The following is a 21,948-nucleotide window of genomic DNA, read 5'->3' as shown; positions in this document are numbered from 1 at the left end:
CCCTCAGTGGACACAAGGGACAGTCTGAGTCCAGTCTCTCACTGTCCACCGGTTGGGTCTGGAGGTGCCTCCTGCTGTCAGGGTGACACCTTTGGAATGGTTAACCCATCCTGGAGTAGGCAGGGCCACCCACGCTCAGCTGGCCTCCCCTGTCCCCGACCTCTCCCCTGCCTTCCCTCCTCCTCCAGGGCTTTATGAGGCCAATCCAGGATCTCTCCTGCTCTGGTAAAGTCGTCTTTCCAGGCTTGCTTGCTAAAAAAAAAAAAAAAAAAATTATTGCAACCTTACCCTGGAAACTGTTGTTCGGATGCTGTTGTAAAGTGGCCTCACATTCTATAGCCATGATAAGCAGGGGGTGGGTTTCAGCCCAAGATAAATCAAAGCTACGAGCTGCATCGTAAGTGGTGTTCCAGCCATGGCAAAAGCCCCGTCCACTGCCTCAGACCACTGGGCAGGAAGGACTCCGTTGTGTTTTATTGTGAGGAGAATACCAATTTACCATAAAGCGTCGACATCATACACAAGAATATGATTCCGCTCTCGTCTATACTGCTGTTTATTTGCTAGCTATCAGAGGCCTTCGACGTTTAAGTAACAATAATTTTGGGACTACGTGGACACTTATTTTAGAAGCAAGGCATTGAAGGCTCATCTCAGTCACTGTGGCCTCAGAGGGGTGAGGAGAGTGACTCGTTTAGTCTTCTTAGAGCCCTGCCCGGAGGCTCTGCTGTCCCCTCATCTGTAGGTGGGTACTGAGATGTGGAGGTGGCATATGGCATGTGGCATGTGGTGTCTCCTGGCTTGAGAGCTGTGCTGGTGATTTACATGCAAGTGTAATAAATAACAAGCCTTCCCCTCCTCTGCGGGGATCCTCTTTAACACCAGAGTAACCCTGACTGCAAGTCCTGAGGGTTTTGATAGGAAGGTTGGGCCACAGGAGCCCTCCCGTCCCCACACAGGCCTGTGAGCTGCATGAGTGACAAGCCTGAGCATACGTGTGGCTTAAACCAAAGCAGACCTGGCCCCGCAGGATCCCCTGGGTTCTGCCTCTCCCTGCCTTCCTCATGCAGGCGGTGTGGCCCATCCTGTGTCCTGTGTCTCTTCACAGATGAGCCACAGTGTGGGACTCAGAGAGGTGAACCAGCATGCCCAAGCCACACAGCAGGGAGAAGCTGTGCAGAATTTGAACCCAGATCTGGCCTTGAACCTTAGAGCTCCCTTGCACCAGGCGCCACTGACCCTTGGTGGGAAGACGCTGTCTGAACCCAGGGAAGCCCCCCGGGCCTGGGACACAAGCCGGGCAGCAGCCTGGAGGTTCTGTGTCCAGTGTGTGCAGCTCGGAGTCTGGGAAGGCCACATTTGTATGGCAGGCTGAGGTCAGGTGGGCATCACGGCTCCTGAGACCTCAGGGAGAGCAGCAGGTTTCTGTGGTTTGGGAAGAAAGGGATGAAGGATAGCCCATGCTCCAGCATTTCCCAGGACTCTCACCTTGGCACGGATGTGTGCATGCGTGTGTGTGTGCAGGTGGGTGCATAGGTGTATGTAGACGTGTGTCCCTGCACATGTTGCACACATGTGTGTAATATGTATGCAAGTGCATGTGTGCAGGCATTTTATACAGATAGGTGTCTACACATTTCTTCCTTTTTGGGGGGGGGACTAGGGATTGAACCCAGGGGTGCTGGTGCTTAACCACTGAGCCACCTGCCCAGCTCTTTTGATGTTTTATTTTCAGACGGGGTCTCACTGAGTTGTTCAGGGCCTCCCTAAGTTGCTGAGGCTGGCTTTGAACTTGCAATCCTCCTGCCTCAGCCTCCCAGTCACTGGGATTACAGATGTGTGCCTCTGTGCCCAGCACACATTTTTTCCCTTAATCCAAATGCTTGGCGTTAACTCCTGTCCTTCCTGAAGGTCATTTTCTGCAGGGCGGGGTGGCAGGCGGGAGGGAGAACTGGAGCGAAAGCAGCGTGGGCACCTTCATGAAACCCCTTCACCATGGCTCCCTCCCTTCTTCCCCCTTCCTTTTCTGCAGGAATTTGTGCAGCTGGCGAAGAGACTCATCCGTGATCCTGAGCTGGAGAGAGAGATCGTGGCCCAGGGGCAGGCGCACGTGCAGAGGCACCACTCCTGGCAGGCGGAGAGGGAGACCTACCAGCACCTGGTGGGGAAACTGCAGGGGCCCCTGGAGGGCTGAGGGCCTGTGCCCGCCGTGCCCGCCATGCCCGCCATGCCCGCCATGCCCACCATACCTGCCACACACCTTTGTCCACACCTCAATCCGTGCCTCTGGCAGGCACCCAGTAGGCCAGGCCAGGGCCCATTGGCCCTCTCATGGACTTCCAGGGTCCCCAGTGACCCCACACCCAGGTGCGTCCACCTGGGTCAGCCACTGGAGGTGCATAGTGACTACCTCAGTGGCCAGGCGGGGGCTTCAGAAACTTGTCAAGAGAATTTGATCAGCAGCTTTGGGACTTTCTCGTGGATGGCAGAGGCTTCCTCTGAAGTGCTCACAGTACAGACCCCAGCCCCTCCTCTGAGTGACCTGTACTCATCCCGGCCCTCACAGGCCCATGGGGCCGGGCCGCAGCCACCCGCGGATGAGCCCTGGAGAGCGCAGCCAGAGCTCACAACCTGAACTTTCCACCCTTCAGAAATGGTGCAGGGGAAGGCAGACTGTGTTGCTAGAAGAGGCCCGGCTGCCCTCCAGGCCCTGCCCACCTCTGCTGCTGCCCACACATAGCCTGGGAAATATTTGGGTGGCCCTGAATTGGAGGCCTCTGTCCCTGGGTCCAGCTGGGGCCCTTCTTTGCCTCCTAGCATCAGGGAGCTGAGGCTGAGTGTCAGATGGGGTCAGGAACCTCCAGCCCACGGCAGGACCAGGACTGTAGGACAGCACAAGTGCACAGCAGGACCAGTCCAGTGGTCATCGTAATGGTGGCCTCCCTGGGTTGACATAGCCTCTCTTGAAATAGTCTTCACTGACCTTCAGCTGCTGGGAAGACCAGCCTGGGAAGGCGTCCGCTGAGCACTGACATCATGGCCACCAAGTGGACATCCCTTACCATCAGCTGGGGGTGAACTGACCTGTTGCCCCTCAAGAGTCAGAAGCTGGCAGCGTGAGGAGAAGAGGACAGAGGATAGTGGCCGGGGTGCCCTCCTGGAAAGCGCTGGTGAGGAGACTGCCTGGGCTCTGGACAGAGGCAGAGAGGGGAGGGACCAACACTGCACTTCTCCAAGTTCAAGGGCACGTCCCGGACGTCTTGCTGCTCACCACCGTGTTCTTGAGGACAGAAGAGCCAGCATCTCGTTTTCAGAAGGAGCAGCCTCCAGTCAGCGCCATCCCAATGTCCTGGGGTGGGCACCAGCCCGCTCTGATTCCTCACAGTGCCATTTGGCCTTTCACCCTGCACCTGGGTCATGGAAGAGCCGCTCTCCAGGGAGGCGGTGGGCGGAGAGAACAGGGCTCTTGCTCCTCGGGCTCTGCATCAGCAGCTGGCTGAGCATCACCTGTTTCCCCTGGGCCCACATGGGTGCCAGGACACGCTTCCCCGCCTGGGCACAGGGAGAGGGAGGGAGACCAGGCCTGAGCCCTGAGTCTGGAGGGAGCAGTGCCACCCTAGGGGAAGGCACGGTTGGGGCAGGTCACTCAGCCACCACCCACACTGCTGCTATTTACCCAGTGCTGTTGGTCTCAAAGCGCAACTGTCCCCTCCCTGAGTGACCTGGAGGGGGCCTGGCCTCCACCAGCCATCACCACGGAGCTACGTCTTGCCCAGTGCATGGTGAGGAGGGGCAGGTTTTAAGTTAATAAAGTGTGTCACCATCTGCAGTACAAAAACAGCCACTGTTTATTCTTCCTGTGAGCACCTTTGGCAGGAACAGGTCCCCCCACCCCACCAATCCTCACCCTAACAAGAAGGACTGACACCCCGACATCTATAGAGGAGCTTGAAATGCAGCCAGGTGTTTGCACCACCGCGTGTCCATCAGCCTTCCTCCACTGTAATCAGTGCCGAGAGGAAAACTTTTTATAAAAAGAAAAATGTTTATTTCAGTCACAGTTTTGGAGGTCCCGGTCCAAGGTATGTGGAAGACCACTCTCCCTTGTACAGTTTGGGTACAATTTTGAGAACATCTGAATTCTCAGCAGGTATTTTGGCTTCAAGTGGTCATACCTCTGTGTTGGGTTCTGTAGTAATACTAGCACAGCTATGTAACCTTTTCCCATGGAAGGTTCCTGATGGCTAAACCTGCCTCCCCTGCCAAGTATCTGCAGCTCCCTACAAGGCAGGGACAGCGTCTTGCTTTGCCCTTAGGCCCTGGGCTGTCTAATGTGTAATACATAGAATCCTATTGGCTCCCAGGTCTGAAGGCTGCAAGTCCAAGGAGCTGCCACTGTCACTTGTGGTGGAAGGGCACAGCAGGGAGGGTGGGGGAGAGGGAGCTGAACTGGGCCTTTTTTGGGCTTACTTCTGATAATGACCCCACTCCCTCAATGGGGGCATTAGCCAATTCATGAGGGGGTGGCCCCATGACCAAGCATCTCTGGTTAGGCGCCCACCTGACTCTACTGCATCCAGACAAATCAGGACCTGTGTGGCGAGCTGGCTCTCACCTGGGTTTCCAGGACCCCCCCTCCCTCCTTCCTGGTTTTCCTCACTTCACCTCTTTGATCCTGATATCCTTTTAGAGTGTCAGGGGGCTGATGTGGGAGGACCACACAGGAGGACATTCCCGCCCAACACTAGCCCTTACCAGAAGGCCCACTCAAAGAGCAGCGCCCATCCTTGGCTTCATGGAATCTGGGTGGTGAGCAGCCCCCTGGACCAAGCACCTCAGGTTCCCAGGGCAGGCCAGGCTGAGGCTCCCCAGAGGTCCAGTGTGCAGTCCCTGTGGCAACTGCAGGATCATGCTATCCATGTAACTAGGAAGCAGAACTTCATGCAAAACAGGGATGTTCTAAGAAAAGCCCAGACTGGCCAGATTAATAAAGTAGGTGAAATCTGTCCATGTTTAACCCGATGTAAAGGACTTCCCGTGGCCCAGCCAAGAAGAAAGGAGCGACACACCGGGGCCTGTGGTGTCCCCGAACCTCGCTCTCCTTTGGTGTCTGGTGTCCTGCCCCGCATTCTCTCAGCCCAGCGGCTCACCTCCTTCACTCCACCCGGCCTCACGCTGCCCGAGCCTTGCAGGCCTGCTGTTCCAGTGCTAGTAGCCTTCATCCTCCACTGTGTTAGGGTCAGCAAATCCGGTGTCCTCGGCAACATTTGTGATTTTAGTTTCCAGAGCACTTATGCTGTGTTGTGTTTTAACATTGAAAGCATTTGTATCCATCATAAGGACCAACTCAGCCTTGGTAGGGAGTGGGAGGGCTCAGGTAGGATTGTAGTTGGTCATGGCAGACAGGACATTACAAAATAGGCAGAGACTTAGCAAGAGACAAGGGCATCTTCTCTTGACTAGAGAGATTCACTGAGCGGGTGTGGTCTTCCTGGGATTAGAGACCCACCCTGATTCTATTCTCTTCTTCCTGCATCCTCAATAGGTGGCCATCCCTATCTCATGGTTTAACGTGGCTGCCTAAGCTCCATCATGATGCCTGAATTCCAGGCAGGAAGATGGGAAGCAGGGACCCAAACACCTCTCCTCCCTTTTGGGACAGTTTCCACTTTCATTTAATTGTCTGGCCCCGCCTTGCAGCAGGGAGTCTTGGGTTCTGCTGGGAATTAGGGATCTATAACTGGGAAAGAGGGGCAGGGTGTGGACTTCGTGGGTAGCTGTCAGTGTAGCAGCCATGGAGATAAATGAGTGAGATTCCCGCAGTAGGTGCAGGAACCCTGGTTTGCATTAATCACAGAATACCTTTTAATGCCGAGAAGAGTTTCCACAGGGCTATCATTTGGCCTTTAAGGCCACACGACGCAGCTTGCATTTTCTTCCCAGGATGCTCATTTGTAACCTGAGTTCTCTGCCAGCTGCAGGTATCGATTAGTACCTCAGACTTTGCAGTTTCTAAATTAAAAACCCAGTGTCAAGAGTACGTCACCTTAAATGTCCTTTGTGTCAGACGGAGCACAGTGCTGGACGGCACAGTGAAATCAAAGCTCTTGACCGTGGGTAGAATTCTGTTCCCTCTGAGTGCTCCTGAGGCATCCTGAAAGAGGAAGCCCACTGTTGTCTGAGTGGGTGGGTCTGGCCACATCAGAGTCTGTTCCAAAGGGATTCACAAGACAGAAGTCCACTAGCAGAAATCACTAATTTACATTAAAAAGGGATGCCGTGGAGTTCCATCATGCCCAGAGTTTAGGTTCTAAACAGTATGTAAAGCTAAAACCTTGAAAGTCACAATTGTCCCTTCACTGCCCCTGGGCCTGGCATGTCTGATTGGACTCACGTAGCCCTGCAAAAATTTTGTCACCCCACACTTGAGAGTTCTGGAGCCCCTGAGCTCTGGTGGAGAAAGATGCCCCAGGGCTTGGCCTTTCGAGCTGCTCTGTCCTGGGTTACAGAGTCCCTGCCTCCTGGAGGTGTGCTCCCTTCCATGTCCTCACAGACACTCCTAAGATCATTAGATGGGCACATGTGGCAGGGCTGGGCCACACACCAGCTGTGAGGCTACAGATACATCAGTGAAGAAACCAGCTGCCCACCTGGCAGGGCCACCTCCCAGGTCACAGCACGGCAAGACGATGCTCCACAATGGTGTTCAGTCAGAGGGCAGGGGACCTCTAAGAGCTGGGGTCAAGGGTCAGGAAAGCAGAGCACCATTTCTCAGAATGCAGACTCCGTCCAAGATACCACGCAGAAGGGACTCTGCGGGCTCCCAAGAGCTTCTAGCCACATGAACACAAAGGCAGGGGCTGCTGAAGGGAACGTCCTCATTTGTGCCCATGGCCACAATTATTTATTTTAGATTATTTTACAGTTAGATTATTTTACAGTCCACCTGTCCTTTCAGACCCATAAATATTCCCTGAGAGTCCAGCAGGAGGGAAATGTCTTTCCACAAAATTACGCAGCTCTGCCCGATGGCACAGGCTTTCTCCTTAGCGGAGAAAAAGGAGCAGCAGCCCCTTCCCAGGGAGGCCCTGAAGTCACCCCGAGCACGGCAGAGCGCTTCGCTAAGAAAGACAGAAGACTCCCCTGGGCATCAGTGTTCTCAATGAAGCATCTGCGTTAGGAGGGGTTGAGTGTTTCTCCAAGTCAGAAGGTTCACAGTTGGACATTTGCAAGAATCTAGAGAGGGAGGCCCCGGGTGCTAGACTAGCATTCTCCTTGGTATTTGGTGCAAATACCTCAATTTTAGAGTTGTCTGGAAACAACAGCTTACAAATCTAAAGCTCTGCAGGATCTGGGGTGGCTCAGAGGGCTTCCTGCCTTCTGTTTCCCCAGCCCACCTCTCCTGGTGTCTAGTGAGTTTTAAGGCCGTGGTCAGTAGCATGTGAACAGCCTTCATGGACGGAGCAACTTACAGGGCCGTGTGTGTGTCTTGTCTGGCACTTTATTGAACAGGGCCGTTGCTCCAGTTCTGTCCAAAGTAAATGTGAACTGAACACCTACTGGGTGGCAGGTGCGGTTGCAGAGTTGGCAGTACTAAACATTACCCACACCCTGGAAAACATTGGAGGCTCTGAAATGCCCCCATCCTTCTGCAAAGGCTGGCTCCAAGGACCCCCTCCCTGGGCAGCTTGGCTAAGCTCAGACTCCCCTGCCCACGACTGCCTGTGGCAAGGGCTGACCCACCCTCTTTCACCTCATCAGAGATGAGCTGAACTGCTGTCCCCAGGGCTCAGTCAGAGCAAAACACACGTCAACCACACTGTCCAGGCTGCTCTGTGCCCCAAAGCTCTGCCTGCCTGAGCCACAGGCACCCTGTGGTGTCCACAGTTGGAGCCACGCTCCTCAGGAAGTGCCCTGGGCCATGCAGCTGTCCTGGTCTCACGTGCATGCCCACTTTCAGGTAAAGCCTGCCTGGTTTGGCCTCGGGCAGACTGCAGGTCCCGTGGCCAGAGCACTCTAGATGGTCCATCATTGGACCCATCTCTCCTTGTAGAGCCTGGATTTGGTTTTTGTTCGAGAGCTGGGATACCTTGATTGGTCAAGGACTCCACGGGTGCCCAAGTAGCTTTGGAGAAGTTCTGAGGTGCGGGTGGGTTAGCACTGGAGCAGGAGGCACAGGGGGCTGGAGGGTGGCAGCTGGGTGGTGGCTGGTCTCTGTCTCTCTTCCCAGTCACACAGGGATTAGACAGACACTCCAGCAAGTCACAGGGCCATCGGTCTTAACATCTGCACATTTTTTTTTTTTTGAGTAAGTTGCATGGCCCAGAGGTCACTGTTTGATGGAAGTAGCATAAGAGGGATTTTAAGTGTTAAATACAATAAGACCATTTGTTTTAGACCATTTTTAGTACCCTGGAAATCACCACTTTTTGGATAACCTCATCAATGCAAAATCTGTCCACTTGGCGATGTCAAGCAACCTCCCACGGGTTAGGTGCTGGTCTTCTCTGCAGACAACACAAGAGACACATGCAGATAATTCACTGTGAAAATCCAATCTTCCTGAGCCTGTTGCTTTGGAGGGTGGAGGTGGGTGTTGCTGTGACCATGTTGGGATGACAAAGATTCCAATGCCTGGCCTTGGGTTTTGGAGGAGGCTTTTGAATGTCAGGAGAGAGAACAACAACCGACCCTGAAAACCAAAATCCTGCGCGTTGTAGAGCAGGGTGATGGAGAACAGAAGGTCTAGTGGCAAGGTCTTGTGGCATCTGCGGTCCTGAGGGCTGGCATCTGTGCTCGCACACTGCAAAGGAAACCAAGGGGAGTCGGGTTAGCTGGGCCTTCAGTGCCGCCCAGGCATGGGGGGGCAGGCGGGATGCCTGGAGCCCCGTGCTCCTTGCTGCCCTGCTGGGACAGTGACTAGAGGAGGTCTGGGGACAGAGGGCACAGCGTCTTCCCCCCTGGAGCTTTGAGAGGGTGGGCCCAGCAACATTGCTGCAGAACTTCCAGTCTGCTCCGAAGTACAAGTATGCTGGATCGGGAGTTTATTGGAGGCATCATGAGGCAGAGACCAGGGACAATTGCCATTCAATGGCAGTTTGTGACTCCCAGTTCCCAAGAGGAGGGAGCAAGCAGGCCCCACAGGGCCCCACAGGGAGGAGAGGCAGGCATCAGGCTCTATGTGGCTTCTAGGGAAGGAATGGGCAAGGCAGGACCAGCAGGCTTAGGATTGACAGGTTTGGAGGATTCTAACCAGCACTGAGCACAGGGGCTGTCCCTGGCTGTACAGCCCCTGGGCCTTGGGTATATAGTGGCCCTGGCAGTATTATGTTATCTAAAGCTCTGTCCTTGTCCCCAATGCCAATCCAGTGATGAGGACCCGATCTTAAGGAAAAAGAAAAAGAAGGTTTATTGCTTTGCTAACAAAGGAGAAGCACTGTGGACTCCTGTCCCAGAGGCTGTGATTCTGCCCCTCAGCAGGAATAGGGGGCTTTTAAAGAGGTGATTCAGAGGCCATATTCCACGTGCTCTCTGTCAGAGTTACCATTCACTTGTTAATTTGAGAGACAGTCATTTCTGAGATCTTCTGGTGCCATCCCCAAGTCTGGATGATTTCTTTCCTGTGGTGGGTGTGTGCTCAGGGACAGATACACCTGCCTGAAACAGGGAAGAAAGGTGACCCCTTTCCCTGAGATTAGAGAGGGAGAGAGACTAGGGAGAAGCCTGGAAAGAGGAAGAGAAAGAAACATGTTCTTTCAAAAATAAATTGCAGAGGTGGAGCAGTAAGGGCCACATTCAAAGCAGAAAGTTGACATTATTATAGTTAGGGTAGGTGTGCAGCAGCCTGGGGGTGAATGGACAGGTGTGCAGCGGCCTGGGGGTGAATGGGCAGGTGTACAGAGGCCTGGGGGTGATTGGGCAGGTGTGCAGTGGCCTGGGGGTGATGGGGGCAGGTGCTAGGTGGCCTACAGGTGATAGGGACAGGTGCTAGTGGCCTGCAGGTGATAGGGCAGACATGTGGGTGCCTGGGGTGATTTGCAGCAGGTGTGCGGTGTTCTGGGGCTGTGAGGGCAGGTGTGTGAGGCCCTCCCTGCTGGGCAGGGAGCTGTGGCCTGGGCACTGTCTTGGTGAGCAGCATCTCTTGAGTCCAGGGAGGTGGGAGGTGGAGGGGAGGGGATCCAGGCACACTGCTGGCCTGTGCAGAGCCAGGAGTGTGTGACACACGCTTGGAGAGAAGCTGTCACGGCCCCGAGTTCACCGAGGCAGAAACATGGGTGACACAGTGTCGGGGCCCTGGGGGAGGGGAAGTCCAGCCTGCCTTGAGGGCTGCTGATGGCCACGAGGGGAGCCCTGCCCCCAGAGATGGCACTGTCCTGCTCTGCATCACACAGGAGGAAGGAAGGCAGGGAGAGGCGAGGAAACCGCAGGGATGCAGTGTCTTCTGGGGACTCTACAGCAGAATGAGGCTGGGTGCAGTTCCCGCCCACCTAGTGCCATGGCCTCTGCGAGGGCTGCTCGGATCCTGCCTGGAGGGAGGACATGTCTGTCTTCCATCCCCTGAGGAGGACAGAGGGTGGGCAGCCCTATAGCTGGCCCTCCGGGTGGAGGTCAGAGGCTCAAGTCCAGGCCCTGCTCGCCCGCTGGCCCCCTCACTGGGATTCCCACCCCACCACCTGCACTACAGTCCTGGGAGCACAGACGCATCTGTTGGGGACAGTGTCTGCAGCCCTGCTGGCCCATTGCCACTCTTGTCTAATAATTTTCCCCAACCCACAGGGGTGCCACAGTGTAATGTCACAGATAGAATTTCAAAATGCCAAAAAACATAATCCTACAAATGATTAACAAGGCAACTGGCAGGGGAACCAAGCTGGTTTAAGAGAGGGAGAGGAGCCGCTGATCTCTGCTTGGGGCAGCAGCTTTAGGAGATGACCACACAAGGGGGTGGGGTGGGGGTGTGTCCCGGCCACAGTCACGTGGCTGCCACTGGCAATGAGTCCTGGGCCTCAGAGAGACAAAGTGTCATGCTGAGATCTATCTGCAGAATTTGAAAGCCTTTTGGCCATGATGGAAAACAAATAGGTGTATCCAGATACGGAGAGGACAGACACAGCCCATGCTCAGGACTTTGCTCTTGCCACACCTGTTGGTCCAGCTGAACAGCTGACCCAAGACAGCAATCAGAGCCTTTCCCTGACAACTGGGAGCTGGGCAGAGAGAGAAAATGTAATAAATGTGCAGAAAGGAGAACAATGAGAGAGACTCAGAGATGGGATGGGGAGAGAGAGGGAGAGAGAGGGACAGAGAGGAAGGGAGAGAGGGAAAGGAAGGGAGAAACCACAGAAACCCCCAGAAACCACAGTCCAGCAAGCCCCATGCGTTCTCTCAAGGGAGTCCCTGGGGCAGACGCAGTTCACAGAAGCAGAGGATGGAAGCCCTCTGATCCCTGCTCCTGGCTGCTCCCTGTGTCTGTCTCCTCCACTCCATCTTGGGAGGACACTCCTCCTGCTGCAGAACCACCCAGGGGGACCTCACTTCCAGATCCCCACCTTCCTTACGTCTGCAAAGACACCAGATCCAAACCACCCACGCTTAGGTCTTGGGTGCCCACCCTTTGGGGGCCACGATTCAACCCTTGACCAGCACATACACTTCTGAGCCAGGTCAAGACCTTTCGTTTGCATGCCAACTAGGCCCAGAGGTTGAGAGACGAATGCCCGGCTCCCCTGAAGCTCTTGGGGCACAGGAACCACCTGCTCTTTGGAGGTGAATGGGCTGTGGAGCCCATGAGTCACAGTTATTGTGGGGGTGCAGGCTTGAGGGCAGGGAGGAGTGCTCACGTTGAATCCTGAGAGACAGAGCCACAGCACTTGCTTTCTGCCGTATGGAATTAGAAGGCAGGCCCTCTGAAGACACAGGACCCACGAAGGACGTGAGCACTCGGGAGTCACCTTGTGTCTATGTGCAGTCGGGACGGGGCAACCTGCAATTTGGGGTGGTGAACGGCAGCCAGAGCACAGCCTCTGTCTGAGGTAGCGTACATACGTTGGGCACTGTCCAATGATACAAAGGATAGCTATAAAACACATAAATAGATGAACATTTAAACTTACATGAAGCTGTGTATTTAGTAAATATAATTTATATAGCATAGGATGACTTGCGAACTCATAAATATTAAAATGATAATATTTACAAAATTATAAAATATGCTTATAAATGTATATTATAAATAATGAATACAAATAATAAAAAATTAAATATACATATGGATAACCCAATACATGCATCCTCAAAAAGCCTTAAAAATTTAAGACCTTTAATGTGACCATTTCATTTCAAGGAATTTACCCTCAGGACGTAATCAGGGGTGATTTAAAAGATTTATGTTGAAAACAAATGCATCACAGCATTAGTTGTAAAGCCAAAGATTTCAAATAACACAAATATTTGGAAGTAACAGATTAGTTAATCAAGTAATGCATAGTTATAAAGTGGAATTGCCAGCAGTCCTCCAAAGCTCTTTAGCCAGGTCAAGACAGATGCTCTGCTTGATGAGGATGGACAGCTGCCCGCCAAGCCATTGGTCCTGGTGAGATGGCGGCTGCCTGGGCTGGGAGTCAGCTGGCCCCACCCACATAGGAGAGCCACAGGGATGAAGGTGGTTTTCATTTTCTTACTCATTGTTTCCCAAGTTTTCTGAAATGAGCATTTATTTTCATGGGCCAAACCATGACATATTTAGGTATAATTAAGGAAACACGGTGACTTCCTCATTGGTGAGTTCGGTCACCCTGAGGGACTATTTCCCAAGTTCCCACCAAGTCGGAGTCCTGGTGAGACTGGGCAGGGAGGTGTTCTGGGGTGCACTCATAGACAGCGTGGCAGAGACAAAGGACGTCACCCCCCTTTTCCTTAGGTGTCCTCTGGAGAAGCCTGGGAGTTGTCACTGGAGCCAAGGTCCGGCTTCCTTCAGGGGCTCCTGGGGCTCCTGCTGAGATGGCTGTGCCTTCTTGGAAGTACCTAGCAGAACATGAGTTGAGCATCAAAACAGGGACACACCCCAAATCTGGTGCCCCAAATTGAAAAGACCAGCACATGACTTCAGCCCCCAGGGCCCTGAGAGGGAGATTTGGAGTAACTTCCGCTCAGATATAGCACAGTGCTTAATGGATCAGTGCAGCCAATGTGGTTCTTAACCCAGTCAAAGTGAGCAGCTCTGAGACTGTCCCTTTACCAGCACGTCACGTCCTTGCAAGACCCTGCCCTGGGAACCCTGGTAGTGGGTGTCACCCAGGCTCAGTGGATTAGTGGCAGACATCTGGCATGCCAGCATCAACTCCAGGTTGACCTGAATACCTGACCACCAGCCCTGGGGCACCAAAGTAGCCGAATGTGGACTGTTTCTGAGCTCCCAGAGCTCAACCCTCCTTTTATCATCTAGTAACCTCAGTTACTAGGATTTCAAACTTGGCAGAGGCGCAGCCTCCTCTCCTCCCGAGTGAGGTTGGGGTGAACCACGCTGGAGCAAGCAAGCAGCTCTTCCTGTAGAAGCGAGCTGTCCCCCAGCCTGACTGAGAACCGCGTAATCGACCGCTCGGGATCATCGGAAGTGAAAGCATAGTCCATCTTGGACATTCTGTCCTTCCACCCAAAGATGGGTCTCCACCGACGGGGGCGAGGCCCAAACTCAAGGCTGTGGTGGGGAAGTCTCTGCCTTAGTCTTTCTCCATCCATAACGTTCGTGTGAAAAGGTAAAGAAGGAGTTTCTCAAGGGTTTTTCACAAGTTTCTCAGAGGCTTCGGTGTGGAGATCCACTGTTTATGCCTCAGTAGAAACTGGGGATGTCTCATCAAGTTGTCCGCGGTGATTTCATTGTGCCACGGATTATTCTGTCTTCTCTGTCTTTCCAGTCGCTGGACGTGGGCAGCTCTCTCTGCTGCCCCTGCAGAGGCCGGGCAGGTGTCTCGGACACGTTCCATCATCCGCACCTGTGCCCTGTGTTGCTCTGGGGTGTGTCTGTTGCACAGTTTATTCTTTCCCAGTGGCTGGTTGTTACTGTCCCACCCTCCAACTGCTGCCCGTCTGGTCTTGCCAGCTTTGCCGAGACACCTTCCATGTGGCAGGCTCATTCGAGGCACCAAGGGGAACCACCTCCAGCATGGCATGGGCAGGAGCCGCTGGGTGCTCAGGACAGTGGGGGGGCGCCTGCACTGAGGTGGGAACCCAGGGAGGTGAGGGGAGATGGACAGCGATGCGAAGAGCTGGCCAGAGGGGAGAGGAAGCGCAGAGCCCTGCAATGGAAGGGGACCTGGGTGTTGGAGGGACAGGTGGGGAAGGTGCATGGGTGGCTTGGGAGCCGGGGGAGGGGGCGTGGAGGTGACTCAGAGCTTGGATCTCACGGATCTCACGGGCTCAGGAAGGGAGACCTGGAGCTCAGTGTTTCCCCTCGAGAGGGAGGGGACACTGCTGCAGAGCAGGAAGTGGGGGAGTTACAGGGTCAGACTTTGCCACTATGAGGAGAGTGGGTGACAGGATAGCAAGAGCAGGCTCAGGAGGGAGCAGGTGACCACGGTGGCTTGTGCAGGGCAGCATGGAGATGGCATAGAAGTGGACGGACGTGGAGTGTATTAGGAGGTAGGACAGAGGGGACGTGCACTTAGGGTAGATGTGGAAGATGGTGGAAGTGAGCCATCAGGGGCACAGGCTGAGGTTTTGGCTCGAGCAGCTGGGTAGTGGGGGCATGGCGCCATTGTTAAGGGGGGAAAGATGGTGGTGGAGTCCTTGCTGGTGGCCAGGGGATGTGCTCTCATCTAGATCCTGGCTTCACTGGGGTGGAAACTGCTCAGACAGAGGCAGTGCAGAGCAGGCTTCCTCGAGGTCAGTCTGACCATGTGGCTAAGTCCTGGCCCAGGAGATCAAAGCAGCATCTTTGGAGGAACTTCCAGGAGGGTCCCTTGAAGGACTCTGACTCAGTAAAGGGGGATCCTTTTCCCTTTTCTCCTTCTTGTTTCCTGGACTGTTCATGTGATGACTGGAGCCCGAGGGGACATGGGGTGACCTTGAGGCAGCAGGAGCCTGGGTCTCTGATGGCTTTGTGGAGTCTCCACGTCAGTCTGTTCTGTGAGCAGGGTCTGTTGTGTTCACGTGGTTGTTATTTCGGGGTTCAGTCCTATGTGGTCAAACTTACTCTGAAGGAGACAAACAAAATGGTAACAAAAATGCCCAGAGTCTGGGAGGTTAGGATGAGCTCAAGGAGCCTTTAGAGTCCCTGTGACGATGTCAAATAAAGATCCAAATGCACATTACAGGGGAGTGCGGTTAATTGCTAAATGAATTATTAATCCTGATGCTACACAATAGGAAATTAGTCTTCTCTTTCATGTCTACAGGAAAATCACTATTCTCATTAGCTTTGCAAAAACCAAAGTACAAGGACTGTCCTTCAAGAGATGCTCCAAACCAAGCACATTGGTACCATGCTGGCTGGGGACAATTTCCCTTCCCTCTACACAGCGCTGGCCGTGCTGTAGGTGACAGCTCAGAAGAAGAGGCCAGAGGGGAACCTAAGAGCACTGGGTGGCGGGGTGCTCTTGTAGGGTCTAAGCAAACACACTTCTCTTGGGACACAAGGAGAGACAGCAGTTGGGAGCAAGGGCTGTTTTCAAATGCTCCTGGGTTCAGCAGGGCTCCAGGATCCTACGTGATGTCGACCCCTTCATGTAAAAAAAAAGTTTCACCTTGTAATCACCTCCCTGGATCAAGGTGGCTTATCTTTGATCAGGCTTCAATCTACATCCAGGGGGGTCTGAATCAAATCTCAGAGAGGCCCGAATTGTTACTGAGGTCCTGGGGCAGTGAAACAAGAAGGAACGACTTTCATTTAACTTAAGTGGTCCATCTGGCCCCCACTGTATGCATGCGTGCCAACATCTCAGGCTGGCATGGGGGGGCTCTGCTCCCGGGATTGGGGAAGCCAAGCCATCCCCTGCTGTCCCTGGGTTTGTTTGGCAGTGGAACTTGCAAACCACCAGCTCCTGTGTGTTCCAAAATTGGTTGGAAGTCCCTGGACCTTGGGGCATGTCCTCCATCCATAAAGTCAATCCTGCTTTTCTTTCGAGCCTGGGAAACTGGAAGCACATTCTGCACGTTCACTTGCTTTCTCCTCCTGCCCATTATGAGGCGTGACCTGTTACGAGGCCCGCTGTGTAGACCAGAGAGCCGAGGCACGTCCCTGGGAGAAGTCGCAGGAGAGCCGAGCTTCGCCCCGGGCTGGCTGGCTCGGGCTGGCTCTGGTGGCCGGGCTTCAGCCGTGCTCTTCCTCCTGGGATTGCAGAGGTAAATGAGAGCCGGTCCGGCCTGTGCTCCTCATGGGCATCTGCATTTGTTCCCTATTGCTGCTGAAACACCCCTGGGAGGTGGGTGGCGTAACCTGGCACATTTCTCAGCAGACAGTTCCAGCGGTCAGGAGACCTGAAACCAAGGTGATGGCTGGCAGTGCCCCAGTGACGGCTCTAGGGGACAGTCCAGATCCTGGCCTTCTTCACGCTCAAGGCTGTTCAGTTCCTGGTTCCCAGTCTCTTCCTCCATCCTCAGAGCCAGGAGCAGGGCATCTTCCTTGGCTCTCTTTCCTTCTCTGACCTCTGCTGCCGTCCTCACATCCCCTCCAGCTCTGGCGCTCCATCTCCCCATCATAAAGCCTTTAATTATCTGGATGGTCCAGGATCCCCCGCCCACCTCGGGATCCGTAACTTCCCTGTGGGCAGCACACAGGACGGGACATGCACAGGTGAGCTGCCGTATTCTACCTACCTAGCTGGCTGAGGGCCGTGGGGGAGGGGAATGGGATGTTTCTCCAGACCCCATCCCAGCTTCTGCAAACCCTCTCCCTCAAGCCCCCCGGCTGTGAATGCGCCTGGCAGAGCCCAGGGATAGCTCTTACCCTGCAGCCCACAGGGCAGCTCCTGTTAGGAGGGTCTCTTCCCTTGTTCCAGGCTTTGCTCTCCGTGGGGCAGTGCGTGGTGGTGGCCCAGATGCGTGTGCAGGGTGGGCAGCCTCCTAGGGAGGGCTCTGTATTTGCATGTTGCTGAACCTTGTTCAGCTGAGCTCTGTGTCTCTCTCCTCCGCGAGGCCGCCATCTCAAGGACCAGCTCCCCTCGCGGCCAGGCTTATGGTTCCAGCATATCTCAGGTGACAGATAGCAAAGATTAACGTTGGGCCTGAACGGCTTGAATTTGTCAGGTGTCAAAGAATAATTCCACTTAATGGCTCTTTTGAAAGTCTAATTGCTCTTCCCACACTTTGGGTTTAATTACAGCCATCTGCAAAGTCCTGGGAGCAGAGCTGGGCAGAGGAGGTGGCATGGCAGCAGAGAGAAGGTGGTGGCCAGGCAGGAGGCCGTGTTTGTAGCCGGGCTACCGCCTCTGCCTGGGCTCTGCTGTTTTGAGTCATCGTCCATGTCCCTGTCCCTGGGTGGGACACATGGTCTCACCTTGGCAAATAGAAAGCTGTAGGGCCAGGGTCTGCCGGCTCTGGAGTCCTGCATGCCCAGATGCCTCCTTGCAAACCTGGACACCCTCATGGGGCCATGTGACCAGGCCAGGCCAGCTGCTGGAGGACAAAGCCTTTGTGGAGCACAAAGGACTCATCCAGCTGAGGCCAGCCCAGGCCAAGCAGCTGGCCACAGACACCTGAGCAAGTCCGGCACCATCAGCTGGGCGCGACTTGAGCCAACAGGACCGAGGAGCATGAGCAATAATTGTGATAATGACAAGCCACTGTAATGAATTGTAACCAATCAGCTCTGCTGCACTGCAATTCATGACCTGATGTCGTGAACGACAGCAGGAAGGGGACGACTTCCTTTTGAGGTCCCTGGGATTTGGTGTGGTTTTGCTACAAAATAATAGGCAAGAGAGGGTGTGGTGGGGGAAAGCAGCTCAGGAAGTGGCATCAGGAAGCAGAGAACACTCCTCTCCTTAGAGACAAACTATAACCCCCAAATGCCCACCCCCAGTGACCCACCTCCTCCAGCCACACCCTACCTGTCCACAGTCACCACCCAGTTAATCCTTTTCAGTGGACTAATCCAATGATCAGGTTAAAGATCTCACAACTAGTCCTTTATTTGGTACCAGGGATTAAACCTAGGGGCACTTAACCACGAAGCCACACTCCCAGCCCTTTATTATTGTTATTTATTTTGGGACAGGGTCTTGCTAAGTTGCTTAGAACCTCACTAAGTTGCTGAGGATGGCTTCGATGATCCTCCTCCCTGAGCCCCTGGAATTATAGGCAGGGCATCTCATATCTAAACTCTAATAGTGTCCCTTCCCGTCCCCATCCCCATAGAGCCCTCTGTGCTCACCTGTACCCACATGGGCTGAATACCTGCAGTTTTGTAACAAATATTATGACTGACGGAGTTTCCACCAAGGTCCTCAATGGTGCCAAATTCTGGTATCCTTACCACTGGGCAGGTCTTGGCCAGGCTGAGTGGGCCAACTGTGTCACCAGTAGGTTACTATGGCATTGACGCAATGACAGCCAGTCCACCCGCAGCTCTCTCTCAGGCCCTCTGCTCTGGGAGAAGACTCCCAGCACTCCAGGGAGAGGTCCACATGAACATGAGCTGAGAACTTTGCCCACAGCCAGCAAGGAACAGAGGCGCTTCCACAGCCCTGAGTGACCTGAAGCCCTACCAAGCCATGGGCCTCATGAGCGATCCTGAGCAGGACCAGGGGCAAAGCTGGTGCAGGTCCTTGACCTGCAGTGTAGGAGAGTTTGTTGTATCAGGGGACAGTTTGGGGGCAGGGCGTGATGTGGATGTATCAGTTACCTATTGCTGCATAACAGATGTCCCCAAACAGCAGCTGGAAGCAGTTAGAGCCTGTTCTTTCCAGGTTGAGGTGTGGGTCCGGGAGCAGTATAATCAGGTTGCCCTGGCTTAGGGTCTCTCAGGGCTGCAGTCATGGAGCTGGCCAGGGGTGATGTCCCCTCAGGCTCATGTGCAAGCTCATGTGTTGACTGTCTAGTGCCTTGTCACTCAGACTTCCCGTGGCACCTGGCCCAGGACACAGCAAGCAATCCAAGAATAAGCGGGAATGCATTAGCCCACGCATTAGTCTGGCATAACCCGGTGCTACAGACCCAGTGGCTTAAACCACAGAAATGTCATTTTCTCACAGTTCAGGACGCTAGAAGCCTGAGATCAAGGCCACAGAAGGGTTGTGTTTGGCTGGGGCTCACTTCCTGACTTGCAGGTGGTCTAGATTGCTGCCTTCTTGCTGGGTGCTCACATGGTGGAGAGAGGAGAGAGAGAGGGTGCCTATGAGCTCTGTCCTCTCTCCTTTGTCTCAAAAGGGCACTGGTCCTATTAGGAGTGACATTCTTAATCATTATCTCTTTAATGATTCTGTTTCCAGATATACCCATGCCCAGGGTTAGGGCTTCAACATAGGGGTTTTGTAGAGGGGACACGATTAAGGTCATAATGGAAGTTTCAGTCTTTTTATAACCTAATCTCCCCCAACTGACCTGCCATTGTTTCTGCCTCGTTTCATCTGTGAGAAGGGAATCAGTGTGCATGGGGCCCACAGCAGGGGAGGGGTCACACGGGGCTGAGGCACAATGTCGTGGAACAGATTTGTTCAGCCGACCGTCCCCATCCTGTACTTTTAGAAGCACACAAAAATGTACCATGGCTAACAAACCAGCGTGTCTTTCTTTTTAACTTTACTCCCTTGAATAAGCAATGCATTCACATGGTCAAAAAGTAACATCTAGCTTCCTCTTCCTCCAGACACCTTTAGGAATTACCTGTGTATCATGATAGCAAAACTTCCTGCAATCCGAAGCAACTACCATACTTATTTGATGTTCCCCACTCTTTTACACCCATAGTGGCCTGCTGTAATAATGTACTGAAACTTGCTGTTTTTTTTTCCTCCCACCGAAACGTGTCTCTTTCTGAGTCAGCACACAGAGGGATCGTTTGTTTTTGTATGTAGGCAGAACATCTTATTATACCTTCCAGTGGATGGGACAGCACGGTTCTTCAGCTGGTTTCCTACTGATGAACATATGGGTGATTTTCCATCTCTTGCTGCGACATAAAATTCTGCAATAAATACCCGCGTACACACACATTCCACGTGTGTGAGTGTGTGGGAAGGGCGGATTCCCAGGCGTCGGGTAGGAGGGTCAGAGGTGTGTGCATTAGCGATCGTGATGTCTGTTGCCAGACCGATCCATATGGAGCTTGCGTCAGTTTATGCTTCCACCAGCTATATGTGAGGCCTGGCTTCCCACAGCTTCACCAACACAGCCCGCTTCTCCGCCTTGGAATCGAGCCAATCTGCTAGGTTAAAAAATGGTATTTCAGCCTACTTTTAATTTATACTTGTGATATTGTGGCGTCAGGTCGAACCTCTCCCCATATGTCTAAGTGTTCGTCGTTCCCCTCTGGGTACCATCTATTCCTGTGGAAATGGCATTGCTGAGTCTCTCGGGTTTTCCATGCCAACTAGAACACCTGGTCCTCTCCTTGACCTGACACATCATATTGTCAACCGAGGCCAGTGTTCACTAGGATGCCAGGATCTGGCACAGCTCTTGAGAGTTACAGTGCCCCACAGCACCAGACTGTCCCCTAAAACGACAGGTGGAAGGTTGCAGGGTGGGCCAGGAGCCCAGTGCTCACCCTGCAGTCAGGGGGACAGACCTTCCCGCTCCCAGCCTCAGCATGTGGCCACATGTGTGGGCTGTTCTTGGCAGAGAAGCTCACCCAGCCTTGGCGTCCAGCCTTCAGTGGATGTTGGTCCTGTAGACATGGCTGACCACCCTTGTGGCTGACCTTCCTCCAGCATCTCCTTAGGTGGAACCCATAACTACATGGCCCAAAGACTCTGCCATGAATCCTATTGGCTACAGGGTATGGGTAAAGGGTCCCAGAATTAAAAAAAAAAGACACTCTTATTAGGACGTCCAGGCAGCTTCCCAGGGCTGGTCCTGCAAGATGAATCCTTTACTGCCCAAGTACACATCGAGGCTCTGCCCCTGCTTTCAGGCTGGGCAGCAAAGTTCCTCCTGCATGAAACCTTGCTGGAATTCATTCAGTGAGAATGAGGAAGAATCAATGTCCCATGTCCAGCACCCTAAAGCATGTTCATGACCCTCTATAACAGTCGTTGTCCTTGGATACTACTTTGAAGTGCCCATTATCAGGGTCATCTTGTAGTTGTTTTACATCACCAAAGGAGTCCACTCACCACACTCTCAGGGTCAAACACCTCAGGCCATGATCTCTGCCCCGATTGGTGCAGCTCATTCCCCTTGTTCTTCAATTTCAATGGTACTTTGACTGCTCCAGGACCTGCAGCCCACCATCCACCTCTGACTCTCTGTCCTGCAGCCCTCCTCTGGGAGCAGGGCAGATCCGTCAAACTCAAACACCACCTTCATCCCTGCCCCTGCTCTGCTCAGGCACACCACAGCCCTCTGCTCTCTTGGCCATCTCCCTGTCCATCCGATTCCCACGTCACAGCACCGGCCCTCGTAAAATACAATTCATTTATTTCACACCTGCACCCAGACAGCCCGGGAGAACACCCATCCACTCCCACTGGTCTCCCTCTAAATTTCTGACCATTAACCGTGATGGATCCTCAGTGCAGCCCAGCAATCCCTTGATGGCTCCCTGGGCTCTTTGCTTCCTGTTCACTAAGAAAAATAGAAGTAGTAAGAAGAGGGTTTGTAGGCTCCCAGGGCCACATCCATCAGCCTGCAGAGACGTCCCATCTGATCCCTGTGGCCATATTTCTGTGTTCTGACTGAAGGCAAATCCCTCTTCCTGGACACAGTGTCCCATCTATCAGTCACTCGATGACACGGACATCGCAGAAGCTGTTCCTAACAACCCTTGCAGTATTACTTTCCTTCTCTCTACTG

At 53.6% G+C, this 21,948-nt stretch overlaps 1 protein-coding gene across 3 annotated transcripts in view; it reads left to right on the top strand.

Moving 5' to 3' along the window:
• Glt1d1 (glycosyltransferase 1 domain containing 1) overlaps positions 1 to 3,832 on the top strand; it is a 62,695-nt gene extending 58,863 nt beyond the window's left edge. For all 3 annotated transcript variants that reach the window (XM_015505620.2, XM_015505618.2, XM_015505619.2), the window contains one exon: positions 2,033 to 3,832. In XM_015505620.2, coding sequence (XP_015361106.1) covers positions 2,033 to 2,194 — 162 coding nt within the window. In that variant the 3' untranslated portion in view covers positions 2,195 to 3,832. The remainder of the gene's footprint in view (positions 1 to 2,032) is intronic.
• Positions 3,833 to 21,948: the final 18,116 nt, after the last annotated feature.

The sequence above is a fragment of the Marmota marmota genome, unplaced genomic scaffold (genome assembly GCF_001458135.2).
Source record: "Marmota marmota marmota unplaced genomic scaffold, marMar, whole genome shotgun sequence".
NCBI lineage: Eukaryota > Metazoa > Chordata > Mammalia > Rodentia > Sciuridae > Marmota > Marmota marmota.
Note: the sequence above shows the minus strand (reverse complement) of the source record. Positions and strands in the feature narration are given on the sequence as shown.